A 20,465-nucleotide genomic window follows, 5' to 3' on the forward strand; every position below is an offset into this window, starting at 1 on the left:
ACAAGAGGTGAGGAAAGGTGCGGAGCAAAGCGGCATCATCATCAAGTCCCAGTTGCCAGTTAAACAACCGCCAACCCTTCGTCCTTCCCTCTAAAATCCATTGTATGACTTCGATTCTCTTCCTTTTTCGCAAGCACAGCAAAAAAAATCAGAGTATTTGACAAATATAAGTATAAGATCAACATTTTAAGGTTAAATGCTGTGAATTGTTTTTCATATATAAGAAAACTCTAGTTATTAAGTCATAAGCATTATTTAAATATCCAAACACGTAGCATGTAAGCTGTTTAAAAGAATAACTATGGTACAATAAACTTGACATTTTAACTAGTTGTTTTACTTTAAATTAAATCAACTTTTTTCGCACAGTGTATACCTTATTCTCCCCTCTTTCTCTGCGGCACGTTCGGCACTGTGTGAATTTTATTTTCGCTTGTCGACACAAAAGAATTTCACTTAATACTGAAACGAACGCACACACATGGACGGAGGAATAAGGGTCCAGAGCAGAGGTTGAGCAGTAAAAAGTGCCTCATAAAGCCGATATATAAACTAATGCCAGAACAGGGGTGTGCGAGGGGATCGGGAGATGGCTGAATGGGAAGAGGGGCAGGAATTTTTACGCTTTTGTGAATGTTAACATTCAAAGATATCATCAAAAAATTCACTGGAAACGCTTGTACAATAAAAACAAAACGGATAAAATACAAAACACAAAAAAAAAAAACAGGGAGGCAGCAAGAAGCTGACGATGCAGAAGCATCGAAGATCGTATTCCCCTCTTGTTAAGGGGAAAGAAATAAAAAAAAAGCAGAGGATTTTGTCGCCTCTTTTGTGGATGAGTTGCTGTTGCCGTTCACGCGTCGTAAACTCGGTAGCAGTAGCAACAGCAACAGATACAAGAGTCACAAAGACAATGCACAGGGGGAAAACTTCCGCAAGTATCTGGAGTACACTGATAAAAACAAGCTGATTCGCACAGCAACGAGACTAGTGCAGTTTAGATAAATAATAAATCTCTTAAATTATTACCGCATGTAGTATTAAAGTATACACTTTGAACACATTGTATCTTTTGCAAATAAAAATGTATAGAGACAACAAATATCGAGGAAATGGGAACCTGTCATCAACAGGGTCACGAGCTATGCGCGTTTCTCTTTCTCTGGCATTTTACTGTCCCATGACTTTTCCGCCGCACTGCAGGCCATTCGAAGAATTTCCATTTGCATTTTAATTAAGTGAATGGACAAATGACCCAAGGGGCCGAAAGCTAAGCGGGGGTGGTCAATGGTCGGGCGGAAAACTTTATTATCTGTACAAGCAATTATGCATATCATAAAACACTTTAAACATTAATGAGTGTCGGCAGCAAATGACAGAAAGAGACGGGCCTGGTGGAAAAGAGAAAGGAGAAACGACGAGTCATCTTTTGGCTGCTGAAGTACTTTTTCAGCTTCCCCCCCACTTGTAGCTCAAAGTGGAGAGAGACTCGTTTAAATATCATCCATTTCGAGCGATTCCCAAAGGGATTGGCAGGGAAAAATTTAAACTTTATGAACAACGAGGAAAATCATAAAATTACCATCTTAATGGGTTATGATGTTTACAAAAATGATAGTATTATGTATCCTAAACATTTTTAACACTTTACGGAACCAGCAAATAGATTATTAGATGTTTATATTTAAATTTTAGCTGCGTTCTACTGATAAATAGCGAACAATAGTAAATTTAAGCAGTCTCACTTTTTCTTATTGATTGAACAAACAAGCAGAAATCACTGGCCTGGTCCCACTGATTTGCATGTCTATCGTTAATCGTCTGCACTTCCATCTCTAAGTGGACAGGCAACAAGAAAACGCGAGCAGAAAGAGACGCCCCCAAACAGATTCGGTTAGTTAGTTTATGGGCAAAGTCAGCGTGTTGCCACTTTATTGCCTGCTTTACATTTCTGTTAGTTTTCGGTCCGCACCCAGGGGCAAAAAACACAAACACAAACATACACACACACACACACAGGCTCCCATGCAAACAAGAAGTGTGTGTGTAAAGTCGTGTTATGCTTTGCGGCCAAATTAAAATTCGACTTAATCGTTTAAACATTTAAAAGGCAAACTAAAAGCCAGCAGGCGTCGCAAAGTTTCCCATTTCCCCCCAGCTCTCCTATCTACTCCACCGCCACCCTCTTCTGTACAACCACCTTGCCCACCACCTCCTTCTCCATCTCCTCCTTTTCCCCATTCCCAATCCTATTCCCATTCCCATACCCATACCCGTCCCCTTCCTTTTCCACTTCCCTTTGCTTTTTTTGCATGCGCAGCTCAACATGCGCCAAAAGTTGTAGCAGCGTGTCGCTGTCTCGCTCGCACAGCCAGGCTTTAATGAGTGAGCGCCATACAACAAACATGGCTGCCGCTGTTCGTTCTCTTTCGCTCGCTCACTCTCTCTCTTTCTCGCGCTCGCTCACTCTTTACCCCCTTGCACTCCAAAAACTCCATTACAAGAGCAAAAGAGATGGCCTGAATGGAGATTTTTACGGGATAAATACGTAAAGTGAAAGAGAGGGGAAGTGCTCGTTTTGCACAATTCAAAAATGTTAATTAAAATTTAAATGCTTACTGCGTGGAACCCATGGCAAATTAAGCTTTGATTGATTCATCAAAGGACTTCTGTTAAACCGGCAAAATATATGCAAGAAATAAAAAGTTGCCTTGACAATCGTCCCGCGTTTCAATTACCACGAAAATAACTTAACTACCGCAGGGGTAATAAACCCAAATGGTCCGGAAAATAAATGTGTATATTAAAGCATAAAATATATATGTGCGAACATTAGCTGCAGCAGCTAAATTATAAATCCAATTTATGGGCCATTATAATCGTGGTGCCAAAAAAATACGTACATAAGCAAAAAATTTAAGGCCCAAAAGGAATTTTGTTAGAATGTAAGCAGCTTGTCCACTAATTTCAAATTAATGTCTTTTTTTATGGGACATTATTTGGTATATTAATGTTATGTATTTGTGCTTTGTAGAGTTTTTAATTTGAACTCGGCTAAAGGTTAATTCCACTTTTTATTGACTCTATAATAAATCCTATTTATGAGCCATAACATTTAGCCTCTCTTAAATTGATGGGAAATATTAAAACAAAAGCGGTATTATTGAATTGTAAGAAGCTTATATAATTAATAACTCTGACTTAATGCATTCTCTTTTAATGAGCTTAGTTCTACGGTGTTAACATGTGCCTATGCACATGGCCTATGCCATATTTAATAATAATAACTTGAATGCGATTTGGTTTTTTCTTTGCCACAAGTCAGTTTTAAATATCAGTGGGTATCAGCTTTAAAACTTATTTATTTATGTAATTATAATAAATTCGATGGCGTGGGCATGGCTCTTATTTGGTTCCGTTTCGATTTAGTCATTATACGAGCACAATTTAGTAATGCTAATTTAGTTGTTTGGGCCAAGATTGCTCCTAATGTCACGCTGACATGCAATAAAAGATTTTTTCCCATTGTTTTCTGTTCATGTTTTTACAGTTCATTATTTTGGAAAGGTTTCCACCTCTGACAAAAGCGGGCAATGAAAAGAATTACAATTGAGCGTGTTAGTGGTAGTGTTGGGTACTCCGACAAAATGCGAAGAACTCGGAGGCAGTGTTGTTGATAGCAATCAACATCAATTAAAGCAGCTGTCTGTCTTGTTGCTGGCCGTGTAATTATATTTGCTGCAGCGCGTTTTTGGCTTCACCATCACCATCATCATCATCATCATGGTCATTAGCCATGTATTGTGCACCGCCAGCAACATGTTGCTGCTGCGCCTCCAAGTAGCAGCAACTGACCGTCAGTCCGCCTGTCCGTCCGTCCGTCTGTCCGCTCTGATTGCAACTGTTGATAATTATAATCCGCTTGTGGTTAAAATGGTGTTACCTACCTTTCTGGCGATAAGCGCGCATGAATAATTATGTTGCCGCTGTCTCCGAGTTGCTGCTGCTGCTGCTGCTAATGTTGCTGCTGTAGCTGTAGCTGCAATGTCGCCTGCGCGACAACTCATGAATAATTAATGCACTACCGCGACTGCCGTCGACTGGTTGAAATGTTGCTGCCGTAGCAGCAACAGCAGCAACTTGTCTTGGTATCTTTTCAATTACAGCAGGAAATCGTGAATTACTGGGGACTAGAGCTAGGAGCTGGCCATAAGAGAGCAAATGCCGTTCTCATTGTTGATTAAACCTGACAGTCGTTGTTGTGCTGTGCAAATATTTATTAAATACCCAACAAATCTTCTCAGATCCTCAAAAGGGTGCCGACAACAATTAACACTTGAATGGCAGTGCCGGCAGCAGCAGCAGCAGTAGCTGTAGCGCAACTATTATCAACTCAATTTGAATAAATTCGCTCGTGACACAAAAGTAAAGAAGGGGAAAACGCTGAAATTCCCACCTTAAATTAAATAAGCAATGAGTTTGTCTCGCAAAAAAATGAAGGCTAGGGGTATGGGAAGACAGAAATAAAAAGGTTCGGGGCGGTCGCACAATTGGCACTTGAAAGGCATCAAGATACAATGGCAATAACTGCAGCAGCAGCAGCAGCAGCAACAGCAGCAGCGGCGGCAAACAAGCTAAACAAGTATTGCTGTACCGAGAAGCAGCAGCAGCAACAGCAGCCGCAGCAGCAACAGCAACATCAGCAGATAAAAGGCAGACAAAAGGCACGAGATGTGAGAGACGTCTAGGGTTGCTGCTGTGCCGCCACTGCTGCCCCTGCTGCATGGGAATTGAATTCCATTCAAAAGACGGCAGCAGGCTGTTTGTCATACTTGCAACAGCAACAACAGCGGGCCAAGCATGGTCAAGAAGCAGAACCCAGTGAAATGGCTTACATGCATTTCACTGCCTCTCCGCCAGCAGGCGTGTTGAGGTGTGTTGAGATAGCATCTTGCATAAAATTACTGCCAGTGGTAGGAGCAACATCAGCATCTCCACCAGCAGCAGCAGCAGCAACAGCAGAAGCAGCAGGAGCAGGAGCAGCAGCCACCAGCGACGTGGTTGCCTGATGCTATGCCACTGATAGCCTCGAAATTGTTGGCAGTTGCAATTTGCTGTTTGGAATTTTAAGCGAGCCAACAATGAAGTTCAAACCAAAGTGAGGGAAAGACAAAAAAAAAAGATAAAAAGCAGGGGAACCCAAAGGAGGAAAGCCAGAGGAGCCCGACAGCAACATCATTCTCATGCTCATCAGCAAAAAGTTTAACCCGTCACTGGTTTCGATTTTCGATTGCCTTTAAAAAAGATTCGATTTTCGAGACAAAGGAAGTCTCTACATTGTTGCAACTCAAATTGGTTTTACTCACAGTTTTTGGGATAGCAATTTGTCATGTTCGCATAGTGCGGATAAACTTTTTGGAAATTGGTCTTTTCTTTTGGTTTTTTTATATGGCTAAGAACCATATTCTACTCCTAACTTCTAAGGTTCGGATTGATTTAATTGTAAAAAACAGATTAAACGTTTTAATGCCACTTTTTAACCAACTGGTGTGAAAATGGGTTAAGTAAGTTTCAGCCCCCGTTTTCGAAGTTGCAGACTGAATTCGAGACCTGCGATTGCAATAAAAGTCAGCAGGCAGGCACTGATGTGTTGTTGCCGCTGCCCACCTCTCCATATCCACTATCCACTATGCAGCATCCACTATCCACATGGAGGACGAACCAGCTCCTGCTGGAGCTGCTCCTCCATGCTTCATTCCCCCATCTGAATTTTATTTCACTGCTGCCTTTCGTTTTTATTTATTTTTTGTTATTTTTCAGCTCGCTTGCATTCAATTTCTGCTGCTGCCTGTGCCGCCATCTGAGCTTTTGCATAAGCCCGTAGTTCATTTGAGAGAAAGAAAAACCAAACCGAAACAAAACAAAACAAAAAATAAAAACCAAACAAACCAAAGGCGAGGAAAAAAATCGAAATAAGATATAGTCGGCGGCAGCAGCGGCAGCCAGCACGATTTATGTTAATCAGACAAGAATGACAGGGGATTTTTGGCGGGGAATTCGGGGACTCAGCGCCAGCCAGTTGCATTCAATCATCTTTTATCTGGCGGGCATCGGCGGGGGTTGGTGGGGATTTCTGTTTTCCTTACGGTATTATGTATCGCTTAGTTGCATTTGGCGCACTTTCGGATTTTTCCCTTTTCCCTCCAACTATTTTACCTATTGCCACCAAGTAAAAGTTTGATTCGTGTTTCGAGACTTCAATTTGATTCGCCGCCATTGATTTGATTTCAATTTGCCAAATGCTCTGGCTATTTATCTCAATGACTCACTCTTTGTCCCTTCTTTTTCCGATTTGCTCAGCCAGGGAGAAAGTCGCTTGCAATGGGAAAGCGAAAAGCCAGTAAAAGGCTGTGTAATTCAATTGAATAACATTTTTTTTTTGGGCAAACTAACATTATTTTCCACTAATTAACATTCTAATAGCAATTTGTATAAACCAGATCACAATTGTAAAATAAATTATCGTAACTCACGCGGCATTCATCGAAAATATTGATTAAAATCAGTGTAATTGAATACCGACCTGCAAAGAGACAACAATAATAGTATGCAATTAATTACAAATCGAATTAAATGACTACATTATGTGTGTTCATGTTTTTGAGCAGAAAACAAATAAATGGCTTTCATTTAATGTTCAATTAAAAGCTTTCCAAGTGACGCACACGTAATAAATCAAAAATGCGTAGCAAGCGATACTAATGAAAGCGAATAAATGGAAAGATGAAAAATATCTGACGGCTAGCAGAATTCTGCCTTAAATTCATTTAGCATGTTAAATTTTAAGTGCCCCACAACAGCAGCCTCCTATTCGTGCACATTCACTTTTTGTTTAGTTTGGGATGCTTTGGTTTTCCCTTAAATAATTCACAAACATTTTCGTCCAAAATGCTGGCAAAAAACATATTTTCCCTCGTTTTTTTTTTTTTTTTTTTTGCAAAAGAGGAAAATGCAGAGGCAAGAGCGAATCCGAATAAACTGAGGCGCATCTGTCAGGGTGCGTCAGCAATAAAACACACACAGTTATTGTGTACTTTAAAATTCCATTTTAGTTTAGGCTTAGTAATATGATTGTTTATTCTTGGCAAAACAATCAAATTAAAGCTTCATATAAAGAGCTGGTCACTCTGTGCAAATAGTGTTACCTCAAAAACCAAAACGGTTCATTTCTAGGCAATTTTCGACTTTGGAACTAAGTTTTCCTCGCTGGTAATCCCCTGAATCACCCTAACCGAGTGGAAAACATGAGAATGACTCGCTGACTGAATGGCTGAAATGCTAAAATGACTGAATGCCAGTTCGCCTGTCCGACTTGTTCTGCTTCTCCTCGTCGACTTCTGTTTGTTCTTTTTTTTTGCTATGCAGCGCGGCAACAAAAAGTAAAAAATAAAGAAGAGGAAGAAGATATATAGTAGTTGTGCCATTTTTGCGCTTTTCATGCACTTTTTGCGCCGGATGTGCAGCGCACGGGGGAAAAAGTGCCGAAAAAGAGAGCGCACAGCAGAAGAAAATTGTAATTTAAACAAAGCAACGAAGAAAATGGCACAAAAAGAACGTTGGCCACTCCCCCACACGCCCATCTCACTATTTTACAAAATTTTTTTTTTTTTTTTTTGTACACACATATAGTTTTCCTTTTATATTTTTCGCTACCCCGTTGAACTAAAAACTTTTCGCCCAACGCCATCGTTTTCATCGTTTGTGTGGGCGGGGTAAATGCGTTTTTGATGCTGTTTTTTGGGTGGGCGGGTTGGGTTGGTTTGGTAGCATTTTGCTTTCTGCATTTTGCATTTCATTTTATTTTATTTTCTTTTGCCACTGGCACTCGGCAAGTTAAAGCATTAAGCTGATGCCAATTATGCATTGTTTGCCTGCCCCAATGCCCAGTATTTTTTCTTTTTTTTTAGCTTTTCAGTTTACAGGAGCGAGAGCGTTTGTTGTTAACCCTCTTCGGTTGGCTTGCTATCGCTGTTGGGCAAAATTGAAACAACTTTTGCAATTACTTTCCGTAAACAAAACAAATGTGCCCGAGTCACGCAATCGCCTCTGTCTGTCCCCAAAAACAATAATTACCCGGGCATTGTTCATGCATACATTCATATAATGGTAATGACAATAACGAGGTTGAGCGGTTTTACCGGGGTGGTGGAATGGAATGGCAATCGGTAGGGTAAGTGGGCATGGGCATGGGCATGGACATGGACGCGGCGGGATGACAGGTGGAGGCAAAGTTGCTCGTCTTGAACAAGTTGTTAAATTGTTATTTTAGCGCTTTGTTTTCCCTTTCCTCACTCGCTGGCCGTCAAGTGATTAACAGAGCACAGGTACGTACAGTGAACGCCCACAGATAGAGAACCCTAATTGAAGTGTTTTCCACCCTTCAATCACTGGCTACTAAAGAGCTTATGCAAATTGCAAATTCCATTGTTAGACAAAAAAAATATATTTAAGTTCATTCAGTGTGGTATTGATATATTTTAATGGTACGATAAAGTTGAGTAACTTTCAGTTGCAAAGCCTCTTATGCTACAGTGTTCTATTGTATATATGCATATATAATGCATTCAAAATGCGTGTATCGGATACATGCAACCTGCTTGCCGTCCTGCTCATTTGCGTGGCATATTCAGAGCCCGGGCTATGCAACAATTTTATTATTACGTTTATTTGACTTGCATATGTGCATACACAAGCAGTTTGCCATAGGACCAGGACCAGAACCAGGAGCAAGAGCAGGAGCAGACAGGCGACAGGCGACAGGACGAACAGGATTGCAAATTTCCATTGTCGTTGGCTGTTGTGAATGTTGTGTGGCTCGTAAATCCTCACAGAAACCGAGATACTCACGTATGCATGCAAACGCCTGGGGCAATTCTATTAAATTTCAAACACACTACGAAGTAGACTCCCTTCTCCATTTAATTACGGCCCTGCAATTGACATCGAATTGTTTCAACTGGACAAAATTCGAGCCGGCAAAACACCTTCATTGTTGTGTGTATACATACATATGTACATATATATCGGTTGGTATCGGGATTCCAACGACCCCATTTTGCCCACAATTCACCCCGCACTCGATAATTCAATTATGCATGCCATTTAATGTGTCAGGCTTGTGTGTTCCTGTGTGTGTGTGTGTGTGTGTGTGTGTGTGTGTGGGAGGGGATGGGTGTATGGAATGAAGTCAACTAATTTCAATTTTCCATAAAGCGAACATTGTTCCAGGCCAAAACCGCACCCAATCTAATCAATTTTGCATATACTGCACAAATTATATTTGTGTTTTGTCCACTCCATTTTGCAATTCAAATATTATTCTCGATTGGAGTTGGTGTGCGTGTTATGTGGTTTTCGCTCCTTCCTGCAGATTACAACTCCCAGTCACGTACTGTGAAGTATGAGAATTCCGAAACCAAATTGAGAATGCCTTTTTATGGAAAATTCTTGGCGCTCTTTCCACGTCCGCAGGAGTCAGTTGTGTGCGAGATGCCCTGATTTGGTTGGAATAGTTTTATTTAACTGGTTTTTACCCACACCAAAAAAAAAAAAGAAAACGAAAGATTGATTCAAAGTTTTGTGGCACAAGGAAACCCAAATAGATATTAAAAAATAAATGTATCTTATAGTTGTACTTTATTTGTCTGTTAATTACAATTTATTTTATGGCACTTTGCCCACTTGGATACTTAAAACCTTTAGGAAACGCCAACTAAGTGTGCGCATAAATATACTTGTTTATTTAAGTACTAAATTTATATATTTATAAGCAGCCTGACCTCATTTTGTTCGTTTGTTAGATCTTATACAAAATCCGCTGCCGAATTTCAACGCTAACAATTGCAACATTTACTAGAAATTTAAGCCCCAGAAATTTGTTCTCGGAATTAACGAAAAAATCACTTAGCTGTCAATGTTCCAATTAACATATTTCCCTGCTCATTTATTTAGCCAACATTTGCATTTCATTGCCGACCGCCCACGCCTTAAACAGAAACACCGAAACCGAAACAGAAACAAATAAATAAAATGCCTTCACACACTTTCGAGTTCAATGTCTCTTGCCCAAATAAAAATTGCGATAAATTAAAGCAAAGTCAGCGAGCGGCATAAAAAAAAGCAGCAAAAATTAAAACGACTCTGTCATTTTTGAATGAAGTCTAAATTTAAGTTAATGCTAGCACAATTTACTTTGTTCAACTTGCACATGTAGATCACGTGGCACAAATCGGCAGGGAGTATTTTATTAATTAGTGACCCCCAATTGGAGGTGTACTATTGCGAAACCGATAAATAATGTAAATTAATTAGAGTGGAATTTTATTTCAGCATACTACAGAGAATGCTACTCGTACTATGAGGACGAGCTACCGCAATTTGCGCCCAAATGCCCGGTAATTTAATTGAAAATGGCAGCCCCCAGGCGGCCCAGACAAAGGCCGATAATACCCGGTGTACTGTATCTGAAAATCCGCCGGGCGGATCAAGTTGTTTTCGCTGCCGCCGTTTGCTGTATATGCGAATGGCACTTGGCACGTTCCGTGCCAGCAAAAAAAAAAATACACAAAAAAAAATTCTCATAATAATTAAACGAAAAACGCGTTGATTGCATGCAATTTGCATTTTACGACTGGCGACGACGTGGGCAAACATGGCAATGAATGGGCAGACACACTGGCCCAAGCTCTCTGTTTTTGCGGGATATCAGATCGGATAAGTAAAAGGCATCTACAAACCCGGGCCAGAGGTGTGTGCGTGATTACATAGTATACGTGACTGGTTTACCTGCTACTTTTCCGTTTGACACTGGCCAACTATCATCTGAGAAGTGTTGCCCAATTGAACGCTGGCCTTTTGGTTGGGTAATTAGGTTGAGAGATGATTGAAATCTTTGATATAAGATATGCAAAGTGTGTTTTAGCGATATCTAGGTAATGTAAGTAAATGGGCATGAATCTTGAGAGTAGTTCATTCGAATAACTACTACATCCATATAAAAGATACATATTTTGCTTATCAGATATGCGATCAAAACAGAAGTTGATCAAAAATGATTTATATGCCAAACTAGTTTATCCAGTACCTTCAATTCATTTATATCTGCGATATTTCCTTGCTCGTGAGTCACGCGACCATCGCTAGATGTTTTGCCCCAACGTACAGCACAGGGGCGCTTGTTAGGGCAGGTCCGTGAGGTAGCGTGGAACCGGCACCAACGACTCCACACCTTAGTCCGTTGATAGACAGCCCCTTTCTCTTAATTAACCCACCAAAGCCCCCAGGCATTGTATTGACAAATGAGTCGGTTTGATTAGTCTAATGCGAAATGGCGTTAATATTCTAGAAACAAGTTCTCACTGGGAATATTTCACATTTCATTTCGAATCTCGATGCTATTATTCATTTATTATTGAAATTCGGGAAAAAGAAACTTTTGGCTGCTTCCGCTTCTGATTTGGGTTTTCCTTTCAATTTATTTCGTTCACATCGTTGTTTTGTTTAAAATGAATAAATATTCGAATACAAGGGAGGAGATTCTCGCAATTTTCATTTGCTGTGCTGCAAAAACGAAAATGAAAACAAACAGCATCTGGTGGGAAAAGCGATTTTCAATCGTCACTTCCCGCTGTGAAGATCAAACGCGATTTGTGGGAGGAAAATCAACACTTGGCCCTAATCACATAATCCTTCGATATAATAACGTAAATGCTCCAAAGATTTACTGGCATTAATGTGCCATCATCAGCCAAGCAAGAGCGTTCAAACGTTTCTAAAAATTGAAGAGCCAAATATTCTAAATGGATGAATATGTAAAATTCCGGGTAAAAATTCGAGCACATCTTTTTGGGAACCATGCCAATTTCCCACCGAGTACGAAAAGATTTATGTGGGACCATTGAGGTATATGTACGATTTTCATGTTTTCTTTTTTTTTTTTTGGCAAGCCTTCTCGAACGTCATAATGATGTGTAATTATCGTTATTCGCCTGATAGGGTACGAATAATTTGTGTGGCATTCTTGTACAATATATTGCAAAAGTTCATTCACGGCAGGAGGGTAATTTAATTTATTTGCTGTTAATTAATGTCAAGCATTTCAATACCACACAATCCACAAAAGAGAAGTGCACAATTGAAATTTATTATGAATGCCCCTGGGCGCCGTTTTCCTTTCCGTTTTAATTTTTGTATTTATTTCTTCTTTAATTTTTTTACGCTGTTAATTTTCATGTTGCTGTTCGCGAGCTGTTTCATGCTTCACGATGCATGAAATGCAACAGCAACCGAAACAACAACACATACATATACATGCAATAAATTTGCTAAATGAAATGCCTGTTGTTGTAAATCATCAATGCAAATGCTGCTCAAACAATAGGTGGCAATGCAGGAAATTCCCCTCCCCCACGGTTTACTCTTTTCCCATTTCGATTTTCTCTTTCAATTTGCTTTAAAGTGCATGCGGCATGATTGTTTGTTTGCCTCGTGTGTGCCACCTCAATTTGTGGGCGGCGTGTGCCACGCCCACGCCGTTTTGACTGCGGTTTCTGGTCATTGGGTGCCAAAGTTGCCACCTTTCGCGTTGGTCAATGTCCGCACCGCACGAGAAGAGCAGCAAGAACATTTAATTCTTGAAAATCATTCATTCAATTTTATCCAACACTATGCAAAATAAGTATAAATATAAAATAATTATTACCATATTTATAGCTCGAATAAAATCGTTTTAAAATGTTTTGAAGACTTTTCAAGCTTACAAGTGGATCAATTGAAAACATATTTTATTCAATGTTTTTATTTGGGATCCAAGCGTGAAAAGTGCAGGGTAAAAGAAAAACTTATCACTTATGGTCAGCTTGTTGGCATTGTGTGCAATTAACGTGGCAGAAACTGCAGCTACCACTACAGCCGCAGAAAAAAAGCAAAACGAAAAATCATCCAACAAATCAAATATGCACGAAAACAATAATCAATGCCGCATGGGTGGAAATGGGTAAGGGTTTACACGTATGTGTTTATATCAAAGCAATGCAGTTTGCTCGATTAAATTTTAAGTGCCGTGTCATTAAAATCGCGTGCGAGGCTTGCTCGAGCTGTTCACTTTTGAAAAACGGGGCGAAACGGTCGGTTTGGGGGCTCTGGGTGTTTCTGGGGAGGCGTGTTTGGCAGGCAATTTGCAAAAAAAAAAAAATAAAAATAAAGAAAAAAACGATTGCAATCAAGAGAAAAAAGGTTGGCAGAAACAAGCTGCCAATGGCAAATGGTAGAAAAAAAAGCTAAAAAGAATGCGGCGCAAGACCAGAAGTAAAGTACCTTTAATTAGGAACTAAAAAAAATAATGAACGCCATTTATGCGACTTTCTCTTACAATTAAAATGCTGTGTTTCCTTTTTGATAGAATAACAAAATATGTTTATGATAGTTCTCAAAAAGTGTATTTATCAACATGAGTGCCTGATTTTTATGGCAAAGTCTGAACAATACCATTTGATTGTAATTACCATACCATTTCTAACTGTAATTATAGTAATAGCATTTAACTTCTGACTCCCCACCTAACAATTGCACAACTCTTGTATGTGTGTGTAATCAATTTTCAAGTTCGTTCGTTCCCTTAACCCTTAAACGTATTCCAATTTACTGGGTTCAAGTTCAAGTTAATTTCACATAAACATAGCTCGCTGCGGGTCTATCATTAGCTGGTAAATACAGGTTGCAACATTCACACCTTGTCGCCATTGTCATTATCATTATCATCTCCGCCATGGTGATCATTATCAACGTCAGCGTCATTACCATATGTCAATTAGCCGAGAAAGAAAGTGGGGTAAAAGCAGCGGCAAAGGAAATCATTTCGGTCGGTGTCATTAGGCTGGGTGGATAAAGAAATGAGCAAAAAGGCCCACTAATTAAAGCAAGCAACCAACAGCGGGCTTGTATATTAACGCAAATGTACTAAAGGCAAAAAGGGGAGCAAATTAATTGAGTTGGAAGGGAGGCCAAAACCACCCACTCCACTCACACAAAGTGAAAACGTTGGGCGTGGCGCATAAATTAATGATGACCCCAACTTGAATGTTTCCCTTTTTTGTTTGACCATCTCTCGCCCCCACATTGAAATTGAATTAAAAATTGTTTATTGTTAATTTGCAATATATGCACACACACATTCATTCGTGCGCCTAATTAAAGCTGGCTTAGAGTGAACACCCATTAAAGCTGATTTGCCGCCTGGCTTGGCTCACAGAGAAACTCGTTTTATTCGCGCATTTCGCATTTTAGCAGGCATTACGTATGCGCTCCGTGTGCAGGCGACAAAAGGCGCGGCGCCGGGGGAAGTTGAGAGGAGAGGAAACAAACCACAGGCAGGGCATATCCTGTGCGCTCTGCTCCAGGACATATACACATGGAATCCTTGTTTTTTTCCTTCCCCTCCCCCTTGCTCGCCACCGTACGTGGCATATCCGTTTGGAAAGGAGGAAAAGGCAGCTGGAATTTACAATGGCTGTCCCTGGCGCACACACACATGGTGCACAAATATAAAATATCCTGCCAGCTTGTGTGTCGCTTCCTGTGTGAGGACACGAACCCCAAACCTAAAACCAAACCCGGTCGGAGGGTTTCCCCCCCTTTGGCCGGGGAAAATCCCACCCTGACGTTTATTTTGTCGCAGTGACAACAACATAGGGGCATTTGCTGCTGGCTTTATTATTGTTTTTGTTGCTCCTGTTTTGTCCACAGGCCAAAAAGAGGACGAAAATGGAGGGGAACCACGAGATGGGGGAGGGGGGTGGTGTCGGTGCGGGGGCGGCTTTTGTTTAGGTGGGCGTGTGCGGCACTGTTTTCCCCGGTTTTCCTTCACTTTTCGATTTGTGGACATTGCCGCTGCCCTGACATATGACAAATATTTTTTGTCGGTTCGTTAGCTGCCTTAAAGCAGTAAAAGATGTTCATTAAAAGTGGTGTTGAACTTTTCCTAAATAAAAATGCAAATTTAATAAATATATTTCGAGCGCCATAAAAATGTTTCGATTGTATAATGCTAATTTCTTGGTAAAACAAACAGAATAAACCAAATATCGCGTTCTTCTATTTGCCATATGACCAATATTCTAGAATTCCCCTATTAAATTGAAACATGAACTTATGATTTAACTTTAAAGTACAATTTTGCGTATTTTCGTAGCACATGGTTTTGTTGCACGCGGGAACGCACAAAATGAAACGTGACGAGTGCCGCCGACAATTGTGTTTAACCCCTCGGCCCACTTGAGCCACCCTCTAGTTGGATGGTCGACTCCTCCTCCTCTGCCACTCCACGATGGAAACCTAAGCACGTGCCCGCCCAACCTCCTCAAGCCCGAAACAAATGTTATTTTTATTGTTATTTCAGTTATAACTTACTTTCCATCACCCGCCCTTTTAACCCTTTGCCTTTCTGTGGTTTTCCATCACCCATCGCCCATTTAGATCCGAAAACCAAACAACCCCGATGGCGTGGAAACCCATACACACATAGATGGCACACATACCATATATATCCATTGCATGCTGAACTCAAATTAGCTGAAAGCAATTTCCAGGGGCTGGAGCACAGTGGTAAATGAAAGCCAGCATAAGGAGCATTGGCCATTGGATGGAATGGATGGGGGACACTTTTCCAAGCCCAATATTTGATACTTCAGTTTAGTTTATTTATTTTTCTCACCCTCCGCTGCGCAAATCAACTCAACTCCATCCCGTTGACTTCTAATAGATTAAATTGCCAACTGTGCAAAAGTTGTTTCTCTTTTTTTTTTGGTTTCCATCAGGGGTACGTAATTCGGTATTAGCATTTTGTTAATTAAAAGCAAACTGAACTAAGCTGAATAATTCAGCAGAGTGGCGGCCAGAGATGAAGAAGGATATGCACATACGTACATACCAGCCTGTCTGGCTGTCTCAACAGGGATTTTCAGCGGGAGTGGAGCGCAGATAAATGGAGGTTTTATGCAAAAGTCCTCAGGATAATGCGTACAAATCCTTTGTCTCTACACGACACAGTGTGTGTATGTTATGTGTGTTTGTGTGATAATGCAGGCACACAAACACTCGGCAAAAAGCCCTTACAAATTCACTTTGCTGAGCTCCAAATGCTGCTTTTGCAGAACTTCATCTAATCATGTTCTGTTTTATGAGTGCTTACAAAAAGAGCCTTGAAAACACTTTTTAAAATTATTAAGTACACCATGCGGCGCATAACTCAATGTAGTTGTTCGCAGTCGGTGCTTTAATCAAGAAGCAACATTTAGTTTTTCGACAGTTTCCCCACTTAACATGTAGATGAAATGGTTATGCGCGGATAAACAACTTCAGCTTGTTGCTGGTTTGTCTGGCTGCCGCAGCTTCTTTGCATACAAAACTGTCGTGCATATGAATACATTTACAACTCCTTTCCCTTTTCCATGTCAAACTAAAGTGCACACACACTCGCCTGCTGTGACAAAGTATTCTAGTCAAAGTTTTGCAAGTTTTCCTCCTTTCCTTTGGCCATAATGAAGGTCTGGTCCGGAGTGGAGTGGTGCGGTAGAGTTGTTACCCCGGCAACGCTCATCAGCATCAGCAGCTTGGGAACAGGGACCGCCCGCCCCGCCCGGCCTCTTACTTTGGCCACTGCGAAGACTCGGCTGCCACTTTCGAATCAGTTGACGCCCACGAGCGAAACTTTTGCCGCTGCAGCCACGAATAAATATATGTAAATCAAGCGATGGAAACAGCAAAAGCGGGGCGGAGGGGATCTCTAACTGCAATGGCAATGGCAACGGCAGCAGCAACTTGTGAAAATCAAATTAAGCAGCAACATCTCGGGGTGGAAAACGAAGTTCTTCTGCTTCTGCAAAGGAGCAAAATGGGAAAAGTGTGGGCGACAACAGGCACACTGCGACAAATGCCGACAGAGTCAACAATGTCACTCCGGTCGTTTTGGGCTGTGTGCCAACGTTTGGATAACTCGATGGGAAATTGCAAAGCGTAGAAGGAATTCCCCACTTCCCCTGCGGCAACTGAAGAAAAGGGCAACTGTAAAACACTAGAGGGAAAATGGCAGAAATTTTCCTGCATCCATGGAAAACCATTCCAGCAGACTGCATTCACCACCCACCCATTCCTTGCACTGATTTTGCTCGAAAGGCTTGGGGGCGGCAAAGGGTTGCGAGGGAAAATGTCAGGGAAAATGGGAGGAAAAACGAAGAGCTGAAGCTGAGGATAGTCCAAGTTGGCATACAAAATTGAATTGAAGTGCGCTTCAGTTTGTGTTGCCAGGCAGAAGGAAGTAGTTAAGTGAACTCAAGGGAAAAGTTTTTCGTGCCGAGAGAAAGAGGAAAATAATAACGAGAAAGTGAGGGGGGGTGGTGGGTGAAAGGGTGAAAATAAACTTGTAGAATCGACCAGTTGGATGCCCCGGGTAAAATAAACACTTAAAAGTATACTCCATTCATCTCTGGGCACCAATTAAAAATCTTCAACTGCAATCCGGGCATTAAAACATGATAAAAACATCTTTGAAAACTTCCAAGTTTCAAAGTCTTGGTATGCCCAGCACAACTACAGGGTATTGCCGTGCTGGGAAAAAAGGGACATTTCCTAGATTTTCTTGGCATGTGTCTTATGTAAAAGTTTACTGCTTGCATTTTAACTGCCCGCCCACCACATCCGCCCTTCTATTTCAGATTCAGCTGTTTCCTGAAGATTCCTTTTATTGGCAATAGTTTCTGAAATTACAAAATAAACTGAAATGGAAAAAGAAACTTGATTTATGACCAACATATTCCTAAAACCGAAAGTACCAAAAAAATACTATTTAATATTGTATTAAGAGATTGTTGTCTTAATGTGTGAAAACTTAAGTGACTCTGGAACTTAACTAAAACTTAGAAAACTGGTTAATCCCATTTCCTAAGCCCAAACGTCTGCCAAACTTTAATTAGCCCCATAAATACGATACCTAACCCAAAATAATAAATGATGAAAAGTTTCCTTTTGAAAATGTCAACAGAAGGTCAGTGTGGCTATGTGGCTTTTCGAGCATGTTATAAATCCCTCCTTTACCAACCCAAACATCCTCGGGCGATCAAAAACAAAAAAAAAGTCAAACAAATTTCTGCTGGCATTGATAAATGTTTGGCTTGTCAAAGTTTGTTGTTTCCTCCTAAAACTTGCCTCATTTCAATGATGCTTCCGAGAAAGAACATCACGTCACATTTGCCACCGCCAGTAATACGGATGAGATAGATAGAATAAACTACAGCTGTTCCGGGCGGCGCCACGCCCACCAAAAAACGACCACCGCCAACGCAGACAAGTGTCAAGTTTGGTATGCAAATGTGCCACAGGCGAAAATGTTCGGAATTTTAGCGAACGACCGACGGAATACAGATTTTCATGTGATTTTAATTTATTGTTCAACTCGGTCTCGTCGCACTTTGTGTCTTCGCAAAACACAAAGCCAAGCAGAGCAAACAAAACAAAAATTTAAAAATACATTTTTTTTTTATATCGAGCACCAGAAGGCGAAATAGATTTAAATTTAAATAAATTAAACGAACAAGACAACAAAGTGCGGGTTTTTGGCAATACAAAATAATTTCTCGCCGCACAACGTAGTAATAAAATTATAATTTTATTTAAAATAAAATTGGCCTCCAAATGCAATAACTCACAATAAATATATATACACACACATATATATATGTATTTATTATATATGTGCGCACACAATAGATCCATATGCCTATAGTATATATGGCTATGATAAATTCAACAAAAACAGAAAACATTTATTGCCTCGAAGCGCCTTGCTGAATATTTATTTGCCTTAGCAATTTTTTTTCAGCAGCCGAAAAGAAAACAAAATATTACGCATACGCCGCATTGAACATGTCAGCAAATGAAATATACCCTGCAGTTCGCAAATCAAGTCTGTACTTCATTTGAGTGTATTAGCCAGGTGCTTTTAATTTTTCTTAGCCAAAACCATTAGGTACGTACTAATTAACTCAATTGCAGTATATCTTAGACTTAAGACCCTCGTTTATTTTTATTATTTTAAACAGCAAAGTGAGCGTATTTTATGCATCGACCTTTTTGCCCACATCCTGTGCCCCCGAAATGTATTTAAAATTTCGAATGTATTTTTAGAAATTGTTCATCTCGCTGCTGTCGACATAGCTCAGCATTGCTGGCCATTTATTATGAGTGGGGAAAGAGGCGCAAAGGGGGTGTGTTTTCCTCGGTCAGCCCACAAAGTTTTAAATCGATTTTCAAGTGCTTGAGAATCTCTTGAAAACGCGAGGGGGAAACGCGCATTGGGAAATAATAAAACAAATTAACTTGTTTGTTTATTAATTAAAAGTGTGCGTTTGCCTTTAGCCGGCGGCTAAATAGGTGGGGCCTTTGCTTTGACTTTACCCGAAACACAAACTCACAATCCGGGCACACTTGGACATTTTTTCCATTGAAATTACGCGGTGTCTGATTTTTTCGACTTTGCTTTTATTTTTGTTGGACACATTTTTCACACGTAATTCCGACAGTTTTATCCGACGTGCATGTGTGTCGGTTTGTTTCTTATTTTGGAGTGTATTTCATTTTCGTATGCCAAATGTGCGAACTGTCATAAATTTTATGGCCCAAACAGAGAAAAAAAGAAGAAATGGAAAGCAAAAAGCATGTGCTTGGGGGAGAATTTCAGTATGGGCCATGAAATTTCGTATTCAGTTTATTTTTTTTTTATTTGAATTTTTATTACTCCTGCTTTGTGAGATCAACGAAAAATTTGTGTACGCCGATGTCAAAACTTTTCGTTGCTGAATTAAATTGAATTGACTTTGGTTAAAAAAAAAAATAATAATAATAAAACACAGAAGTTCGAGGTTGCCTTTAGTGGCTAGAGAACGGAACTAAAGAACCACAAATAAACTCATTAGGCCTATAATAGCACACAAATTTGGAAGTGTTTACTTAAACTATTATGAAAACTAGATATTTTTTGGTTGCAATACTTAATTATTATTACCATCTCTAGACTCTCATATAAAAAAACCCACAACTCAAACTCTTTAACAGTTTTGTGGGCGAAATGAAAAACTTCTGTCCCAAATGGAAAACAACAGAACGGTATGCACAAAATTTCATTACATATTCTTTGGAATGGAAAATGACCGCAAATAGTGAAAACAAATCCACCGAAATGGGGAATATTTTCCGTTTATTTTATTTTTATTTTTATTTACGGTTTTGGTTTGTTCAAAAGTTTTTGCGGTTTGTGTTTGTGTGCGAGAGTTGCGGTTTGGAAAGTTTTATGTTTTTGACTGATGGAGGGAAAATTCTCTATATTCAACTAGATACACACACATACATATATA

General features: G+C 40.1%; 2 protein-coding genes across 2 annotated transcripts in view; one reads left to right on the forward strand and one right to left on the reverse strand.

Annotated features, from left to right (window-relative positions):
- LOC6609764 (uncharacterized transmembrane protein DDB_G0289901) overlaps positions 1-20,465 on the reverse strand; it is a 77,533-nt gene that overhangs the window by 28,160 nt on the left and 28,908 nt on the right. The window lies entirely within an intron of this gene.
- Positions 4,487-4,806, forward strand: LOC6609771 (probable E3 ubiquitin-protein ligase IRF2BPL). The gene has a single exon (XM_002034389.2). It carries the CDS (start codon positions 4,581-4,583, stop codon positions 4,749-4,751), a length of 171 nt encoding a protein of 56 aa, XP_002034425.1. The 5' UTR covers positions 4,487-4,580; the 3' UTR covers positions 4,752-4,806.

This window comes from Drosophila sechellia, chromosome 2R (assembly GCF_004382195.2).
Source record: "Drosophila sechellia strain sech25 chromosome 2R, ASM438219v1, whole genome shotgun sequence".
Lineage (NCBI taxonomy): Eukaryota > Metazoa > Arthropoda > Insecta > Diptera > Drosophilidae > Drosophila > Drosophila sechellia.

Coding starts and splice junctions, on each gene's coding strand:
- LOC6609771 (XM_002034389.2), top strand. CDS start 4,581: ATGGCAATAACTGCAGCAGCAGCAGCAGCAGCAACAGCAGCAGCGGCG.